Raw genomic sequence first — 16,888 nt, 5'->3', positions numbered from 1 at the left:
TGCCTTTTTAAAACTTTTTTAAAGGCTGTCTCCGATTTATGGTATGGTGACCAAAACTCAGCCAAATATTCTAAATGAGGCCTATCACTTTTTAAGGCTTGAGCGTAACTTCCTTCTGTTGATTTTTTTTCACTTTTTACTGCATACCCAAGCATTCTGTTTGCACTTTTTCTCATTTCCACACATCGTCTTGATCAGGACATAGGAGTCAATATGTATAAGAAAAATACTCAGATGAACAATAAAATGGAAATATAGCTTTCTGTAAGTCAGGGTTGCAATCTATACGAAAGGTCATGGCAACAGATATTCAATACTCCTCCCACACTGCTACTGTCCTATATTAACCAATGAATCTTTGAAGTACTACTGTAGCTTTAGAAAAAGGCAACTGCCCCAACAGGGCAAAGTTCGTGGTTATGAGATGACAACGTTACCCTTAAAACAACCCATGGACTGATTACTGAGGTAGTGAGGATGTAAAAGAGGATATCTGGTCAAGTGAAGGTTAGGGCAAGCAAGACACAACAAGTAACCAACCTATTTCCCCATGTTTCAAACTCTTTTCACTGACATCTGAGCTGTTAGTATTAACAGAACAAGGTACTGTAACTACTTATAAAACGGTCTATTGCAGGGCAGACACACAGACACATACACAGACTTACACTTGGGTCAGTGTTTCCAGAAGCCAGTTGACATACAGTATTAGCATGTTTTTGGACTATGGGAGGAGATAGCACTCCATGTTCACAACTGGCCCCAGGGCCCCAGCAGGAGAGACAGCAATGCTAACCACTGTATCACCATGCCACCCAGTCTGCATTAATAAGAGACAAATTTAGTTGTTCAACAAATAGGCCTTGAAGTCAAGCTGGCAAAGAAAATGAGTGTGCAGGAGAAGTAGTGTGGCCTGAGAAATAGCTAATAATGCTAGTATTAATAATTAGAATTAAACATGACTTACAGAGGTTTTCATTCTTGAGGATGTCAAAGCACTTTACATATGGAAGAAGATTCTGCTTATTCAATGCTGAAATGCAGTACCTTCCTCGGTGATGCACAGCACAAAGTGTGCACCAGCAAAAAAGAAATTGCTTTCAGGTGGAATTTAGCCAAGACACTGAGGTTAACACCTCTACTTGTTTGAAAAAGAGTGGTCTCAGCACTCAACAGCATCTTTAATTACTTTTCTCATTTATAGCTGAATTTATGCAAGTTGCTACAGGGACATATTTATAAAATACTGTTTCATACACAGAGAAATAAATGCTCTTAGAGAGTTTCATGCATATTCTCCAGTGGTTATTTAAAATCCTGATAAAGACCTGGACTGGAAAACAACAGATCAAGCAATAAACACCTAAATAGGATAACACATTTAACATGAATAATAAAGCTTAAATATGTTCTTTTACATTTCACAGAAAATACCTACTTAATCACAGATATGCATGGTAATATTTAACATTGCAAAACATTACAAAATACTACAACATTACAAAATAACAACAGTGAATACAATGATATTTAATGTTCATGCTTTCTTCTACCTCTTATAGTAGGACAACATTTACCACAAAAACACAATTGATTTTACTTTGAAACCTTAAAAAGATAGTAATCAATAAAACCCAGGCTGTGTCCATGTTCTTTTCTTTAGTAACTATATATCACAGTACTAAAGGGGTGTGTCAATTGACTGGCATTAGGTGTTCATTATCTGTTTGACTGTAACACTGACAATATGTGTACACAAGGAGATGATTTTGCATCATCTTGTAATATTTTCACAACTAAACTATATGTAACACTTTTATACAAAAGAGCATGATTTTATTTAGAATAATCTTTAGAATACAATAATCTAAATAAAGATGAATACATTTGAGTAAGCGTTCATATGGTATACTGACTACTTTCGGAACATGCGAGTATGGACCAATATACAGTAGCAACACAGCTATGGACAGATTGTGATAATATTTACACAGTCCATTTGGTGTTCAAAATATATTTGGATTGCTCTTTAATAATTTAGATTAATGTACATTTGTTCCTTTACAGTGTCCATGTTGCAGAACATTTCCCATGAGTGCTGCTTTGCTTTTCAGTAGGATTATTCAAACAGCATTATTCAAGGAACCTTCTATGCTACAATGAGGTATATTCCAAACATCCCCTAGAAAAAATATTTCTATCGAAATGTCCTAATTTTATAGATTGGAGCATTTCAGTAGAAACCTATAAATCACGTATACAGTAGTTATTTGTATAAGGGTTGATTTGTAAACATTCATCTCTTTGGTTGAATTTAACACCACTGTTCAAAGCTACCCTGAGCACAAGTTTGTGATTAATGGTGTTCTTGAACAGAGTTCAGGTGGAGGTCAAATTCTAGTCTTTCTCTTCCGCACAAGAATGTCTTTCACATTCAGGGCTGCTGGTATCTTACCTTCATTTTGTTTTTTCTTTCAGGTCTCCTAACGTCAGCAAGCCTTCCAGAAACTGCGAACAACTGTACCAGTTTTGTTCCCCTGCCCATTCCCTCTTCCTAATCTCGCATGCTCTTTCCTTTCCCCTTCTCTCTCAATTTCTGGCTGAGCATCCAGCCTATCATACCTACGGATCCAGTCTACATCTCGTTTCATCTCTTTACCCAGTCACTCATCCTTCTTTTCACTGTCTACCGCTCGAGCCTGTGGTCCTGACACCTACTCTTTACTGCGGGAGTAAGCACATGGCGTCAGTCTGCACCGTATACGGGCTTTGTCATTCATCATCCCCACACTATTCCTGGTGCCCAGGCCAAGGCAGCTACAGCAGTGGGATCCCCCAATTTATCCCCCCCCCCCTTTTGGCTGGCGTCAAAATGGTTAGTCAGCCCTTCCCCCTCCCAAATCCTTCAGCCACACACCATACTGTTATTCCTTCTCTTTTCGTGACTTCAGCTTCTGAAACGTTCTTATCTTCTGTATAAACTCAGCAAGATCCTGTTTTTGTGCCGAACTACTCCCCCGATTGCTGCAACATCTTCCACTGCCCACCACTGAGTTCCAAATTGAACTTGCAACGCATGCTGCTGTTACTAGCTGCCAGTGAAGCCACCTGCTGGCTGACTTGCATTTTGTCGCCTGCTGCATTTGTGCTTCTTATACACCACATATCTGAATCCTCTAGTTCAAATGAGTGCAAGCTTGGCTTATAATTGTTTTTCATTTGTTACATGCACCTTCTGCTTGGTTCAGGTGACACTGCTAAGACTTGATCTTGGCTTAGTGCTCAAAATCTGCATCTGTGTTTTTGGGAATCTTCTGGGGGGGGTCAGGACAATGTTGATCTCTGATCAGCACTGTCATTTTGTTAGGTAAGCGAGCTAAAGCCAAAGTACTAAGCACAGTCTCTTTATATTTGTCAGTTTGTTTGCCATTATAAGAATTTGACCGAACAAGTGAACAACTGAACAAGGCACAATTACACAGTACACAATAATCTTCATGCAAAATGCAACTATGTTGCCAGTTTATAAACACATATAAGCAACAATTACACAAATTACATTAAATATATCTAAAGACATAACACATCCTCGTTAATAAATTATTTTCTGTGACCATTATTCAAGAAACAAAAATCATATGAAGCATATTAGTAAGATTTCACAGACCGAGGTTAGCAATTAACAGTTGCTTCTGATTAAGGAAGTCACAAATAACACCCTAAACTCCTGTAAATGGAATATAATGAATTGCATTCATAACACATTCAATGTGTCAGTGAACAATTTCTACAGGCTTATTAAGCCTGTCCATTTTGGGGTTAACAAAGGAGAAATTGTTGAACATAGTTTGGTCCACACTGTTGATGAGGGCCCTGTCAGCACAAGAGAGTCTCGGTTTCTCATTTAAGAACTCCTTATCAAAATTGCTGCAGTCATTTGGAGATTTCTGAAAACAAAAAAAAATCCACATTCAGTTACATTTGCATACATATTCACCACAATATTCTGATGTATGTGAAGATCAAAGCACAAGAAAAGGAATATGCATAAACGGCAGAACTATTAGTTTAGACTCAGGAGTGGTGCTAAGGTTTCTAAAAAAATAGAAAATATGACTAATCATCAAGTGAATTTCAGTTACAGCTGCCGAATAGCCTAGTTCACTTAATCATTTCCATCCAAATTCAGACCATATGTAAACAGGTTACATAGCACTTTCCTCACTAGATAATATTTTATTTCCTTCAGCAAGAATTACGAACACTTCTTTCTTGAGCTTCACAAAAAGAGATCTATTGAGAACAACTCCTAGCCATTGATGGTGGTGGTACCTCAGGGTGGAAGTATAACCAAAGCCCCACATTTGTACTTATCAGACCACAATAAAGCACCATGGGGAGAAAACTTAGGGCCTTCTTTTTAATTCATTTTTTAAAAATGAACAAATCATCCTGCACTAACAAATGTTTCTTCCCAGGTGACATGGAGAGTGATTATTTAGGTGACCTTCAATTCTATAAGCAGATCCCCCTGCTGGGACATGAGCACTTCACAGAACCAACTTTAAATGGAATAAGAACAGCTTTGATTTATCCATTCTTTCAGAAGAAAGATCCCTGCCTGTGTCCTGCTGAGCAGGTTATGACCTTACCTTGCTAAATGTCGCAGACAGCTTATAAAAACCCAGAACTTTTTGTACAGAAATTTTGCTGATGTTTAAAATATTTGTATCTCATGAAAGACAAACATCAGAACAGAAAACACATTATGGAGCGTAATCTGTTGCTATTAGCCATCTGGTTTTATTTCACAAGCTGTGCTTTCTCATTATCTCATTATCAAGATTATTGGATTTTAAAAGGAGACATAATTGTGAAGTGATTTAAGATGCATCTAAAGTTTAGGAAAATTAAAAGCTTGATTCAATGCCTTTTTGATACATTTGTCCTCTTCTTGATTCATGAAACAGCAAGTAATTGAAGCGAAGAACAAGTTTATTCATGTAAATTATTAATTCACTGTTGTAAACATAGCTCCTGATCATTACTCTTTCAAATGTTTGCTGTTTTTTCTATTTTATTCTAGTGTCTTCTATGATCAAGCTGGAAAACCAGTGAAAAGCAGTAGACAAGAACACAAACAGATGCTTTAAGAGATGATTGAGAAACTGTTGCCATTCCTTTAAAATAATGATTTTAAAACTTACCAAACCATATATTTATAACTGTTTAAATTGAGGTAGTGTTATACTCTTTGCCATTAAACCTTAATCATCTAAGAAGCCTATGCACATTTAAAATGCAACAATACGGAACATGTTTAAACGTCTCATCTTCTTTCATTTCACTAACACTGACATGACGCAGAAGTTGAAGTCTCTTTCCTACTCTTTTCTTTTAATCTCCTGGAAGTGAGGACTCTTACCACAGTGGGTTTGAAGGGTGGCTCGACCTCTCTGTTCTCCAGCACGGTCCAGTTGATGTCTCTGAAGAAAACGTGCTGGCGGATATTTCCTTTCACTCCCAGTCTACGCTCCGGCTCTCTCACGAATAACTGCAATCACACCGGCACCTCAGGGTTACTGCACGATCATAGCTCTCCTTGCTTTACATATTTGCGCTTATTTTTATAAATCACACTATTCTTATTTATCCAAACCTCATAATAGACTACATGCAAGAAATCCTTTGTTAAAATCCACACAAGAATTTTTGCAGCAGTGCTTGGATGCCAAATGTAAAATCTGACAGGCTTAACACATTACATTTTCGACATGTACTACTGATAAAAATATACAGTAATGTCTGTTACACCAGGTAACTTCAGTTATGCCATTTATTACATTCTTAAGATGAGAAGAATATAATGAATGTATTATATGCAGAAGAATTAATCTTAAAGTTACAGATAGATTTTGCTCAGAAACATTTATTTGCATAGCATGAACAATGTAAAAGACATGATAAGGCTTTTATTGCATTTAGAAATGTATCTTACAACTGGCAGAGTAATAACAATGAAAGTTCATTTACACGAAACATTAAGTCATTATTCTTTTTTTACATATTTTGACTGTTGAATGGGTTCAATATACAAGAAAAACTTTCTAAAAAGTACTTCATTTCTTAGCAAGTTCAATGGGGAAAGATGCTCACTCACATTTCTGTATACTGAACTACTGAGGTTAGAAAAATGCATCCTTTGAGAGGAAAAATACTTATTCAACCATTTTCAATAACCACTTTGTCAAATTCAGGTTTTGATGAGCCTGGGTCTAACCAGACAGACAATGAGCACAAGGCAGGCAACAGTTTGCTTGAGACAGCAGTCCATTTCATACGGTAGGTACACTGTAGATGAGCTCACACACACATACAGGGGACAATTAAGAGACACCAGGTTTTAACCAAGGCAGCAGTTGTGGAGTGTGGAAAAAATAGAGCACCCAGAGAAAACACTCATGACCATACAGAAGGCATTCCAGGTTTATTGCTTCCAGGAGCCAAGAGCTGCAATAACTTCCATTATTACTGATTATTACTGATTAATTCGATATCCACATAATGTGAGAAAATCCCCAAAGTGAATAAACTCTAAATACTTCTTCTTAGTCTGATTAGACTTATGTTCAAGTCTACTGTTGATAATACATACTGAGCATCAAAACAAACATCAGTTTATGCACAACCTGTATACGGTAGTTTTATAGAAATACAGTATAGGGCTTTTTGGATTTTGAAAAGTCTTGTTGCAGTTGCTTGAAACAAATTCCTGAATTCATTATCTGGAAAATTACCAACTTTTTGTAGCATGATCACCAACATCTTATTGGACGGACATGACAAATTCATTATTGTCATCAACATTGATGATCCGCAGGTGCTTTACTATGCAGGTCAGATGCTAGTAGCGAGTGTGGGCACCACTGAAAGCAGTACGACTCATAAAACGGAGACATGCTTTGCATCAGTCCTGATTCTGCCTCAATCCTCTCCCAGGTCTCTGAGCCCCAAATACCACATCAGTCCAGGCAATCTCAGAAGTGTTTAATGTGTTGAGTAGGATTTCTGCTGACAAAAATTTCTCATCTCTTGAGAAAGCTGCCGTGACGTTTGTAGGATGAGGATATCTGTTATCCTACTGTAAAGTTTCATCAGGATGAGCCCCCACAATGGGCAGGAAATAAGGTCCCAGGATTTGGTCAATGTAGGATCATGCAGTCACACTACCATTCAATCACGACAAAAGGAGCTCTGTACTCACTAGACACTCCTGCTGACACCATCACACTTGGATCTTGCCACTGCTTGGTCTGTTCTCTAGAACAATTAGCAAATCAGTAGTTCTCAAACTTTTTGGACCAAGTACCACCCCTGATCAAACCAAAGCATCCAAGTACCACCTACAAGTCATCTTCTCATAGGAACCCCAGAAAATCTTAATGACCAACATGAGCACGCATGCTCGCACACACTCACATACACATATAATAAATATTATAATAAACGTTATTTGATATAGCGCCTTTAAAGGTGGCTTCTCAAAGCGCTTTACAGAATGATAAAAGGAACAACAACAACAATTAAAAATAAACAATAAAAAAGCACCATTTCAGCAGCTTTTTCTCCACACATAACACGTGTCAGCTCTTTTGCCAACGGTAAACAAAGTTACTTCACAAGTAGTGTGGGGCTTACCTGCTTTAGCAATCCGCAAGCTTGCATTTTTCCCCGTTTCCATTTCAGGAGTTTGTCTCAGAAGTTAAAAGAAGTTTTTATTTCATGCGCATGGGAGCGAAACACAGAATTGCTCGGTGTATTTTTCTCAAATTAACCTAGAACAGTTCTTAAATATTTTTCTGTTATCTATCACGCTTTCCTGTGCTCACAAGATTGTCAGCATTCGTAGTACGCATTTCTATGCTTTCCTGTGCTTACAACATTGGCATTGGTCCAAAATCACGCACATTCTCCTACCTCCCGATCTGCTGGAGATAACTTTTTTAAATACAATTGGTCACTTGTGTTCGTAGCATGCATTCCTATAAAATGGTATAGAATTACATTGTAGCTCTTGTGTCCACTCAAGTATAAGCGCACACTGTATCGTAGTATGTAGGCTGCGTATTCGATACAAACTAATTTTATTAAATTAGAAAATATTAAAACCTGTCCCAATTTTTAGTGCACACAACAAATTTCCGGGGTCATATGGCGTATCACCTGGCGGTGCTCCGCCAGGTGTACCAAAACTGGTACGCGTACCACAGTTTGAGAACCACTGATCTATGCAAAGCCTCAGTTCTTTAATAAAGAAGAGTTTACTCCAAAGCTCGCGAAATCTATCAGAAATCATTTAGTTCGGCCATCAACATACCAACAGAATGAAGGTGTTGACATAATAAGTGGTGAATATCAGTTGGTTTCTGTGTTTTTCTTTCTTAATTTTGACAGGGCATGATTCAACAGGTTAAATCATCTTATCACTTGTACCTAAGCACTCTGTCACTAATCAGGTGATTTAGTGCTTGATTACATTTGTTTCCTGATGTTCGTGTTTTAGTGTTGATTCTGAAGTGTGTTATTGCCTTTGGGGGATTTTAATACTTTATAGTCTTCCTTGTTTGAGATTAAAAAGATTCAGTTTTTCTAACCTTTCAGAGTTGGACTTTCATTTAACCAGAAATGAACTTGGTTTCTGTTCCTTGGACTGATTTGTGGGCATTTTTAACATGGCATCTCTATGCTTTCAACTATATCTCTGTACATTCTTTTTGCCTTATTTAATGTTTACTTATATTTTCTATAAAATGGAAAATAAATGTGTGAACAAAAACACCTAGTTTTTTTCTTAAATTGTTACTTCAAGCTCAGTGTTTTCCATTTCAGATTGGCCATTTATATTTTTGCTACTTCCATGCATTACTCTATACTCATCTACATTATAAATACCATCTTTGCAGATTATACAGTGTTTGCTAATCCTCCTAATTTGGTTTCATCTGCAAATTTGACTATTTTAATCACTATTCCAAAATCTATATCACTAATATAAATCAGGAAGATCAACTGTCCTATCCCCATGGTTTTCCACTGATTATTTTACCTTAGTTTGTGCATTCACCCCTTATCTGTGCTCTGTGTTTCTTGTCCCTTGAGCTTTTATTAATCCAAATACATGCATTTTCTTAAATGTCTGTCACCCGCCTTTTGAGAATTCATCTGTTAAAAGGAATATTATCAAAAGTTGTGACTATTATAAATTCTTAATTTGATAATGGTGCTTAATTTATAGGTTCAGTTATTAATGAGTGCTACATTTTTCACTCAAGGGTACTATATCAGTACTGTGTGAATATTGTCCTTCATTCTCTCTTGATCCCATATCTATCTTTTCCCTCTGATTTGTTTTAAATGTTAATTTCTTCACAGTTATTCAAAATCACTCTAGTGTATCACAGTGAGGAATGATTAATTGATCAAAATGAAGTCCAAAACATTTAAACAATATCCAAAATGTATATATTTAACTTATCCGAAAATATACATTTTAAATACATTTAGAGGTAAGTCAAAAATATAGTGGTACATTTTGATACTTATTCTATTATATCTTATTGTTAAATGTTTGAGAATTCTTGGTGCAAGAGAATTAACTATTATTCAAGACTGTATGGTAAACTATCTTCCATAACTATAGAGCTCATGAATGAAAATTCACCTAGGTGTTTTACAGAATGCAGAGCTTTTTAAATATACTTTATCTGTGTCTGAACAAACACTTTTTATGAGCTGTCAGTCAGTAACCTTAACTTCTTCTTTCTGAACCAAAAATAGGGAAGTAACAGAGAATGTAAATAAATGAAGCAAAAGAAATTATTAATATCTTATACAGATGTAATGCTTATTTATTTATTATTAGCTGATCTGCCTTTCTGCAACAGGTCTGCCTGTGTATATGAGAATGGTAATTCTCATGAGAAATCACACCTTCAGTGATGCTTGATCACATTGTGCAAATAAGAAACACCATTCTGACTGCAAGTAGCTAAAACATCCTGTTAGTCCCTATCCATCACAGACATTGTTTAGATACAACAATTTGATTGTCATATGGAGATTCCAAATGAGTAGATAATTGAAAAATGAATGGACAATTCCAAATATTAAGAAACATTGTATCATAAACTGTTATTGGATTAAAACCTTTCAGATTGTGTCACTGTAGAGAGGTGGCTTTTTTACATGTGATTTCTTATCATTTATAATGTAACAGTAACACCCAAAAGTTTTTTGGTGTCGGTGTTAAGAGACGACTTGATCAATTCAAGGGATAGTGATTAAAGAGCAGATTAGTGACAGGTAACAGTAATATACTGTATGGAGGTTCATATATGTTATATGTTATATTCATATATGTTAGAACAATTCACCCTAATTATTGATAATTTATATTTATATAGTCACTGATTAATAGTAGTACAAACAGTTTGAAATTAAACGAATTGAAGAACACAACTAATTCTTCATTTTAAGTGTTATAATTATAACAATGATGAACAGATGTCAAACAAGAGTATGGCTAGACATCTCTAATCCACTTCAGCTTTTCAGACAACAGACAAAAAAGTTCAAATAAAAAGGTTAAGATTTATATATCCCCAAAATTCTGTTGCCCTTACCTTGACAAGAATCTCTTTAGCGTCTTTTGGGAGCCATCTTGGATAGAAGGGGTCATCAGTGCGGATTGACTGGAAGAGCTCTTCTTCATCGTTGCCATGAAAAGGGGACTGACCGATGAGCATCTCATACAGCAGGACTCCAAAAGACCACCAATCAACTGAATTTCCATATTTCTGACCAAGCAAAATCTACAGAATAAAACACACACTGTGACATGTGCTTTCGTTCAGGCATACATATCACCCATATGTCCATTTTCCAACTGCTTTATCCAAAACAGGGTCACTGGGGATGCTGGCACCTATCCCAGCAAGCAATGGATGCAAGGCCCTGGTTGGGACATGATGGGTCACACCAAGGCCAATTTTCCACGAATCCAGTAAATCTACTTGTATGTCTTTGGACTGTGGGAAGAAATTGGAGCACCTGGAGGAAATCCACACAAACACAGGGAGAATATACAAACTCCACACAGATGGCACTCCAGGAATTGAAACCAGGACCCCAGGGCTGTATGGCAGCAATGCTAACCACTGTGCCACTTTGCTGCCTATATATATATACCATATTATTATTATCATTTGTATCAGCTGAATACAACTGTACATTATTTTAGAGGAAAGTCAGTTGGATTGTGGCTACAGTAATTTTAAAAAATATTTTTGTAGAGGTGATTTTAAATCATGTGTATTTTATCTTATCAGATGCATTATTTTACTAGATATAGATGTTTAATATTAAGCTCACCTCGGGGGCAATGTAGTCAGGAGTTCCGCAGAAAGTACAGGTCCTGGCATCCTCAAACATGTTCTCCTTACACATTCCAAAGTCTGCTATTTTTATGTGTCCATCTTTATCAAGTAGTACGTTATCCAACTTCAGGTCTCTTAAACACAAATGAGGAAAATTTGTTATTAAAATTATATCAATGAAATGAATTCATGAGGGTATACCGGCCTGTTCCCTTTACGTTAGAATCCAATCTCTGATCATTCAAGGTCCCTTAAACACTAGCGATCAGGAATATTTGGCATTACAATATATTAATGGAATAATTCATAAGCATACCCTAGTCTTTTCCATTCAAGTTACAATGCAATTTCTCATTATTTAAGGTCCCATAGCCACGAGCAGTCAGGGACATTTGTAATTCAAATATATTAATGAATTCATGATGGTACACTGGCCTTTTCTGTTCAAGTCAGAATCTCCGATCATTTAAAGCAGCTATCATTGTATGCTGTGTTCAATTTACTTTCTAATGAAAACATGCCTGGTGTAACTCTTTATTTTACCTGTATATGATGCCTTTAGAATGAAGGAACTGGAGACCACAAATAATTTCAGCAGCATAGAACCTGTAACAGATATAAATAATAGTTTTAAAGGGCAATGTCGATTAAACACAATCAACTATGACAGTTTTAATATTTATTAAACATTTATTAATTAACATTTTTTTCAGAATTTTGATTTCTCAAAGATATAAAACATCTTTACAATGTCTGAATTTTAACGTAACTTGAATATTAAGTTTGCATTTTAAAATAATGCATTATTTCTGACAGATCACCAACACAATCAGCTTAAATCTCCCACAGTTTTCCACTGTAAAATTTTTACACTCCATCCTGTTGGCTGCTATCAGCCTCATTAATCAACCTCCCAGAACATACAGTATGCTTGTACAGTACACCTGCACTCACACCTACACCTTTGTTTTTTAATATCATAGAGGTTAAAGAGTGAAACTTGTATTTGCATAGATATAAGTGTTTTTAGATAATGAAATTAAGGTTGAAGGAAGTATTGGTAACTGCAGACTGTAAATTATTCACATAGAGCTACATGTTTACATGTCATGCAACAGGACAGCAGTGTGGAGCAGTAGTTAGGGCTCTGGACTGTAACCAGCACAAGGTATTTCAGTAAAATGTATGAATGAATACAAATGTAAGTGCTCTACACAGCATCAGCTAAATACATTAATTTGTGCTAGTAATCTGAACAGGTGCTTTAATCGTTTATCCCAAGTAAATGTAACACGGAATATTAAACAACATAACAAAACTTATTACAGGACAAGAAAAATGGAAAGATTTTCTGTCCTACATTGTTAGCCACCTCAGCTTCCACTAAGATATGAGAAAAATTGATATATAAAACTGTAAAATGTCTTACACTGCTCTTGGCATTTCAAATTTATGGCAATTCTGTATGTGGAACATGAGATCGCCACCATTCAGGTATTCCATCACAAAGAAGAGGTTTTCCTATCAAAAGAAACCCACATTATCAGATCACAGCTGAGCTACCTCAGTGCAAATGATTAATAGTAAAATTCAGACACGTGAACACGATTGGAAGAACTGGTGACCTCATGTCTATCAAACCATCTATAAGACATCAGCAATAAATTATGGAATTAGTGTGCTAAGTCTGATCAATGGCAACAACGGAAAATCAGATTATTTCTTTATTAACATGTTGTAAGTACAAGCCCTTCATTTGTTTCAGTGGTATGGAGTTTGTCCCCAAAACTAATCTACAATTTAATTGCAGGAAAACACGACTATTGCTCTCTGCTGAAACTGCCCTGTAGAGAAATTCAATTAACTCATAAGGAAAAAAAACTTTGTCTTGTACTATGTTTTCGGTGCATAAACATTTCAAAAAATAAAAACAAAAGCTTGTGACTTATTTCACATTAAGCTTTTCTGAAAGTCATCCCCATTGCTGAGCACCACTAGAATCGGTGATGCCCATAACACAAATCAATATATAAAAATACTGGCTAACGATTATTTTGGCTCACTCCAGCCCTGCCAGTGGTGGTGATCCAGGGGTGAACTGACCTTGGTCTGGAAGGTGCAGTAGAGGTGTGTGAGAAAAGGATGCTCCCATGCCAGAGACAGTACCCTCCTTTCCACCATAGTGCACTCCACGTCATCATCCATCAGCACGACGTCCTTCTTCAGAGCTTTCACTGCAAAGAATTGATTTTTTGACTTAAGTTCTGCAAGAAACACCTGCAATGTCAAACAAGAGGGCTGTTAGTCTAAAATTTGAAAGCGAAAACTCCCTTTTTCTTATTTCCCTCAGATTAAAAAAACAGACCGGTTCCTTTCTAACTCTGAAAACTTCAAAGCAAAAGGACAAATGGCTTGCGTAAATATGGTAATGAAGTACGACATTGTACATACCCCGTACAAACGGGATTATACAGTACAAACAAGGTGCACAGGTCTATATAAAACTGGAGTTAGTGCTTGAACTGAAAACAAAGTCTTTGGGAACGATATACATATTTGTGGTATTTCATACATGTACTAAAGCCCTTTATAAAAATAATTAACACAATAGGAGTGTTTTTACATTATAAAATTCCATGCTCATCTATTATACATTAATGTGGAAACATTGCTCATTTTTGTCTTTAGATTATCATTGTGCACAAATATTAAACAGTCTGAATACCCTGTAAGGTTTGTAACATATCTAATATATGCCTTTAAAATGCAATTCAACAGCACTAAGAAGTCTAAAACCTGTTTTTTGGACTGCCATCTCTAATGCATATATGAATTGTCAATGGTCTTCTAAGCACAGACTGGCCATTTTTCTCCACTATTTACCTTTCCAAAGCTGCCCTTTCCCAGCATTTTATGTAGAATGAAATCATCAATGGTAAACTTGCGCATTTCTTTCCTTGCTACTGCATACGTGGGTTCAGGAATTTCTGGTTCTTGATGCTGTTCTTTGGGACATTCCCAGGCTATTCCCTGGAGATCTAAAAGAAGGGATATATTCAATACCAAGGTGTCATAGAAATCAGCATCTTTCAAATTCCCACAATAACAATCATCAGTAAAACATTAGTGGACATGATGTCCTTGATTCCAGTATAGCGTTAGGTTGGAAGACAATACATTTAAACATTAAACAACAGTCAGTGATGCATATTTGTTTGTAGCGTGAAAACAGGCAGTGATAAAAAAACAAATAAAAGAATATTGACAGTACACACAATAGCCACTTATGCTTCAACGTATTATATTCCCTTAAAATTCATAAAATCAAAATGATATACCTCTATGCATTTACAACTGAAATTCTCATTTGGAGCACATACTACTGGTTTGAATCTGGCCTGCAACCTTAGCAGAGAGTTCACAAGAGACAGCATACAACTGGCTGAGCACTATTAGGACTGGGTAGGTTTTAGCCAGCCAGGATATCCTCAGCATGACACGCATGGGTGACCTCTGTGACTTGCCAGAGTGGTAAAATTATATAACCTACTTGTGACAGCATGTTTCACAGATGAAATAGTATCGTTTGGACAAGCTGCAGTTGTTCCTTTCTCCACACTTTAACCTCTGCATCACTTTGGCCTAGATTTATCTTTAATGTCCATTAAACTATGCTCCAAAACTTCTCTGAGAATTTGAATCTGGCTTTATGTTCCTACTGATGAGATGTTTACATCTTGCAGTGCAGTCTTAGTAATTCTGCCATCTTAAAAATTTGATATCTTCACTCCCGTACTCTGGAGGTTGTTGGTGTTTTCCTTGATAGCTCTTATTATTTTTTAGGTCATCACCTACAAATGTTTTTTCTTGACCAACCTGTTCTGCAGTATATACCAAATTGCTCATTTTGGTGTGCCAAATTCTGTAAAGGGGTGCTGATGGTATTTTTCTTTTTTTCAGATTTTATATTACCTGCTTTTCTTTAACAGAAAGTTCATTGGTTTTCATTTAGACCTTTCTAAAGTCAAAGCAAGATGGTCTGATACCTAATAACAAACACCTGACCAACAATATAGGTTTGACATGGAAGACGGTCCACAAATTGAATGTTGTTCTTTTTAGTTTTGCTATAATACAACTATGTGTTCTCTGTTAAGGAAAACAATTTAGAAACACCTGACCATATCTCTGGATTAATAATCTTGAAATTTAAACCTGACTTTTCATTCTCCTTCGCAGTTACAAACATGCATCATTAATTGTGACTGTCTTCCCTTATAAGTTACAAAGAATAACAGCTACAAAAAGAACTGTGGTGTTCTTTTCTTTTTCATTCTCTTCACAGAACAATGTTGTTAATGTAGGCATCACAATTCACAATTCCACATGGCAGAGTTGTGTTACCTTTCCTTGTGGATACAGGCGCTGGTATGTGCTGAACACCAGATGGCTCTCTTATAACACCAGGCTGGCTGATGTCAACTGGCCCCTCCCTGCCAATGATCTCTGTGTCACGGCTGCATCGGGCCTTATGGATGAAAAAACTCATTTTGATAAAGTTCACCTCCTGTTGTGTGAGAGAATACCTCCTGATATTCCCCCCACTTCCAATCCCTCAGTGAAATTCGACTGTATCGCCAATGTTCAACTAAAAACACTAAGTACAGCAGGAATGGTGGCATTTTTCCAATACAGCAACTTAAAAATGTATCTATATTTTAAAAATAGTCAGATATGCTGTGTTGTTTTAAAATGAAGAAAAAACAATTATATATTATAAATTCTTCATTCAATGGTGGGCTTCCAAACCTTCAATGTCTGCTGACAAATGGCTGGCTTCCACAATATATACATTCTATACCATAAAAATGTACAAAACAGTGTCTCATCTTATGAGATGTGTTGACTCAATAAACTGCTTGAGACAAGATTCTGGGTTTTGTGGATATCTCCTTACAGTCTTTTCTGTGTAATGTTAAGCCGCAGCAGTGAAATTAAATTAAAATGACATCTATAGTAATTGCATGACACAACTGACAGCCTACTGGATGGAAAGATAACAGACAACATTTTCAGAAAAAGCGTGCCTTTTGATGCCTAAAAATCCATCACATGACAACAGTTGTTGATGATGATTTTGCCTGTAGGCTCTAAGAGATGAACAGCTGAGTGGGTGTGAAGTGGGTGTCGGTGTGGGTGAAGACTGCAGTTACTGCTTCATCTGAAAGAAGTGTCTGGAGGTGTTCGTGAAAAGTGATAGTACATATAATATATATATTGACATGTTACTTGTGTAGGCACCTCAATGAGTAATGTTTGTTATCAGGTGCTGTAGTTTGTACAATGTGGCCTGTTTCTCTTCTGCTGGTTAGAAACTAAGGCCCACGTAATTTCTCCTTATTTCTGTGTGATGAAATGCTTGAATACATGGCTTTGTCCAAACAATGGCATGT

The 16,888-nt window shown here is 36.4% G+C and overlaps 1 protein-coding gene across 1 annotated transcript in view; it reads right to left on the bottom strand.

Moving 5' to 3' along the window:
- Positions 1–3,300: 3,300 nt before the first annotated feature.
- Positions 3,301–16,888, bottom strand: part of prkcq (protein kinase C, theta) — a 32,345-nt gene continuing 18,757 nt past the window's right edge. Inside the window, exons 11-19 of the mRNA XM_088924013.1 lie at positions 15,840–15,963; positions 14,319–14,473; positions 13,539–13,712; positions 12,865–12,956; positions 11,979–12,041; positions 11,431–11,569; positions 10,683–10,871; positions 5,426–5,554; positions 3,301–3,947 (exon numbers count right to left, since the gene is read on the bottom strand). Coding sequence (XP_088780139.1) covers positions 3,774–3,947; positions 5,426–5,554; positions 10,683–10,871; positions 11,431–11,569; positions 11,979–12,041; positions 12,865–12,956; positions 13,539–13,712; positions 14,319–14,473; positions 15,840–15,963 — 1,239 coding nt within the window. The 3' untranslated portion in view covers positions 3,301–3,773. The remainder of the gene's footprint in view (positions 3,948–5,425; positions 5,555–10,682; positions 10,872–11,430; positions 11,570–11,978; positions 12,042–12,864; positions 12,957–13,538; positions 13,713–14,318; positions 14,474–15,839; positions 15,964–16,888) is intronic.

Source organism: Atractosteus spatula, chromosome 8 (assembly GCF_055471065.1).
Source record: "Atractosteus spatula isolate fAtrSpa1 chromosome 8, fAtrSpa1.hap1, whole genome shotgun sequence".
NCBI classification, from domain to species: Eukaryota; Metazoa; Chordata; class Actinopteri; order Semionotiformes; family Lepisosteidae; genus Atractosteus; species Atractosteus spatula.
This window is presented reverse-complemented; position numbering and strand designations above follow the sequence as displayed.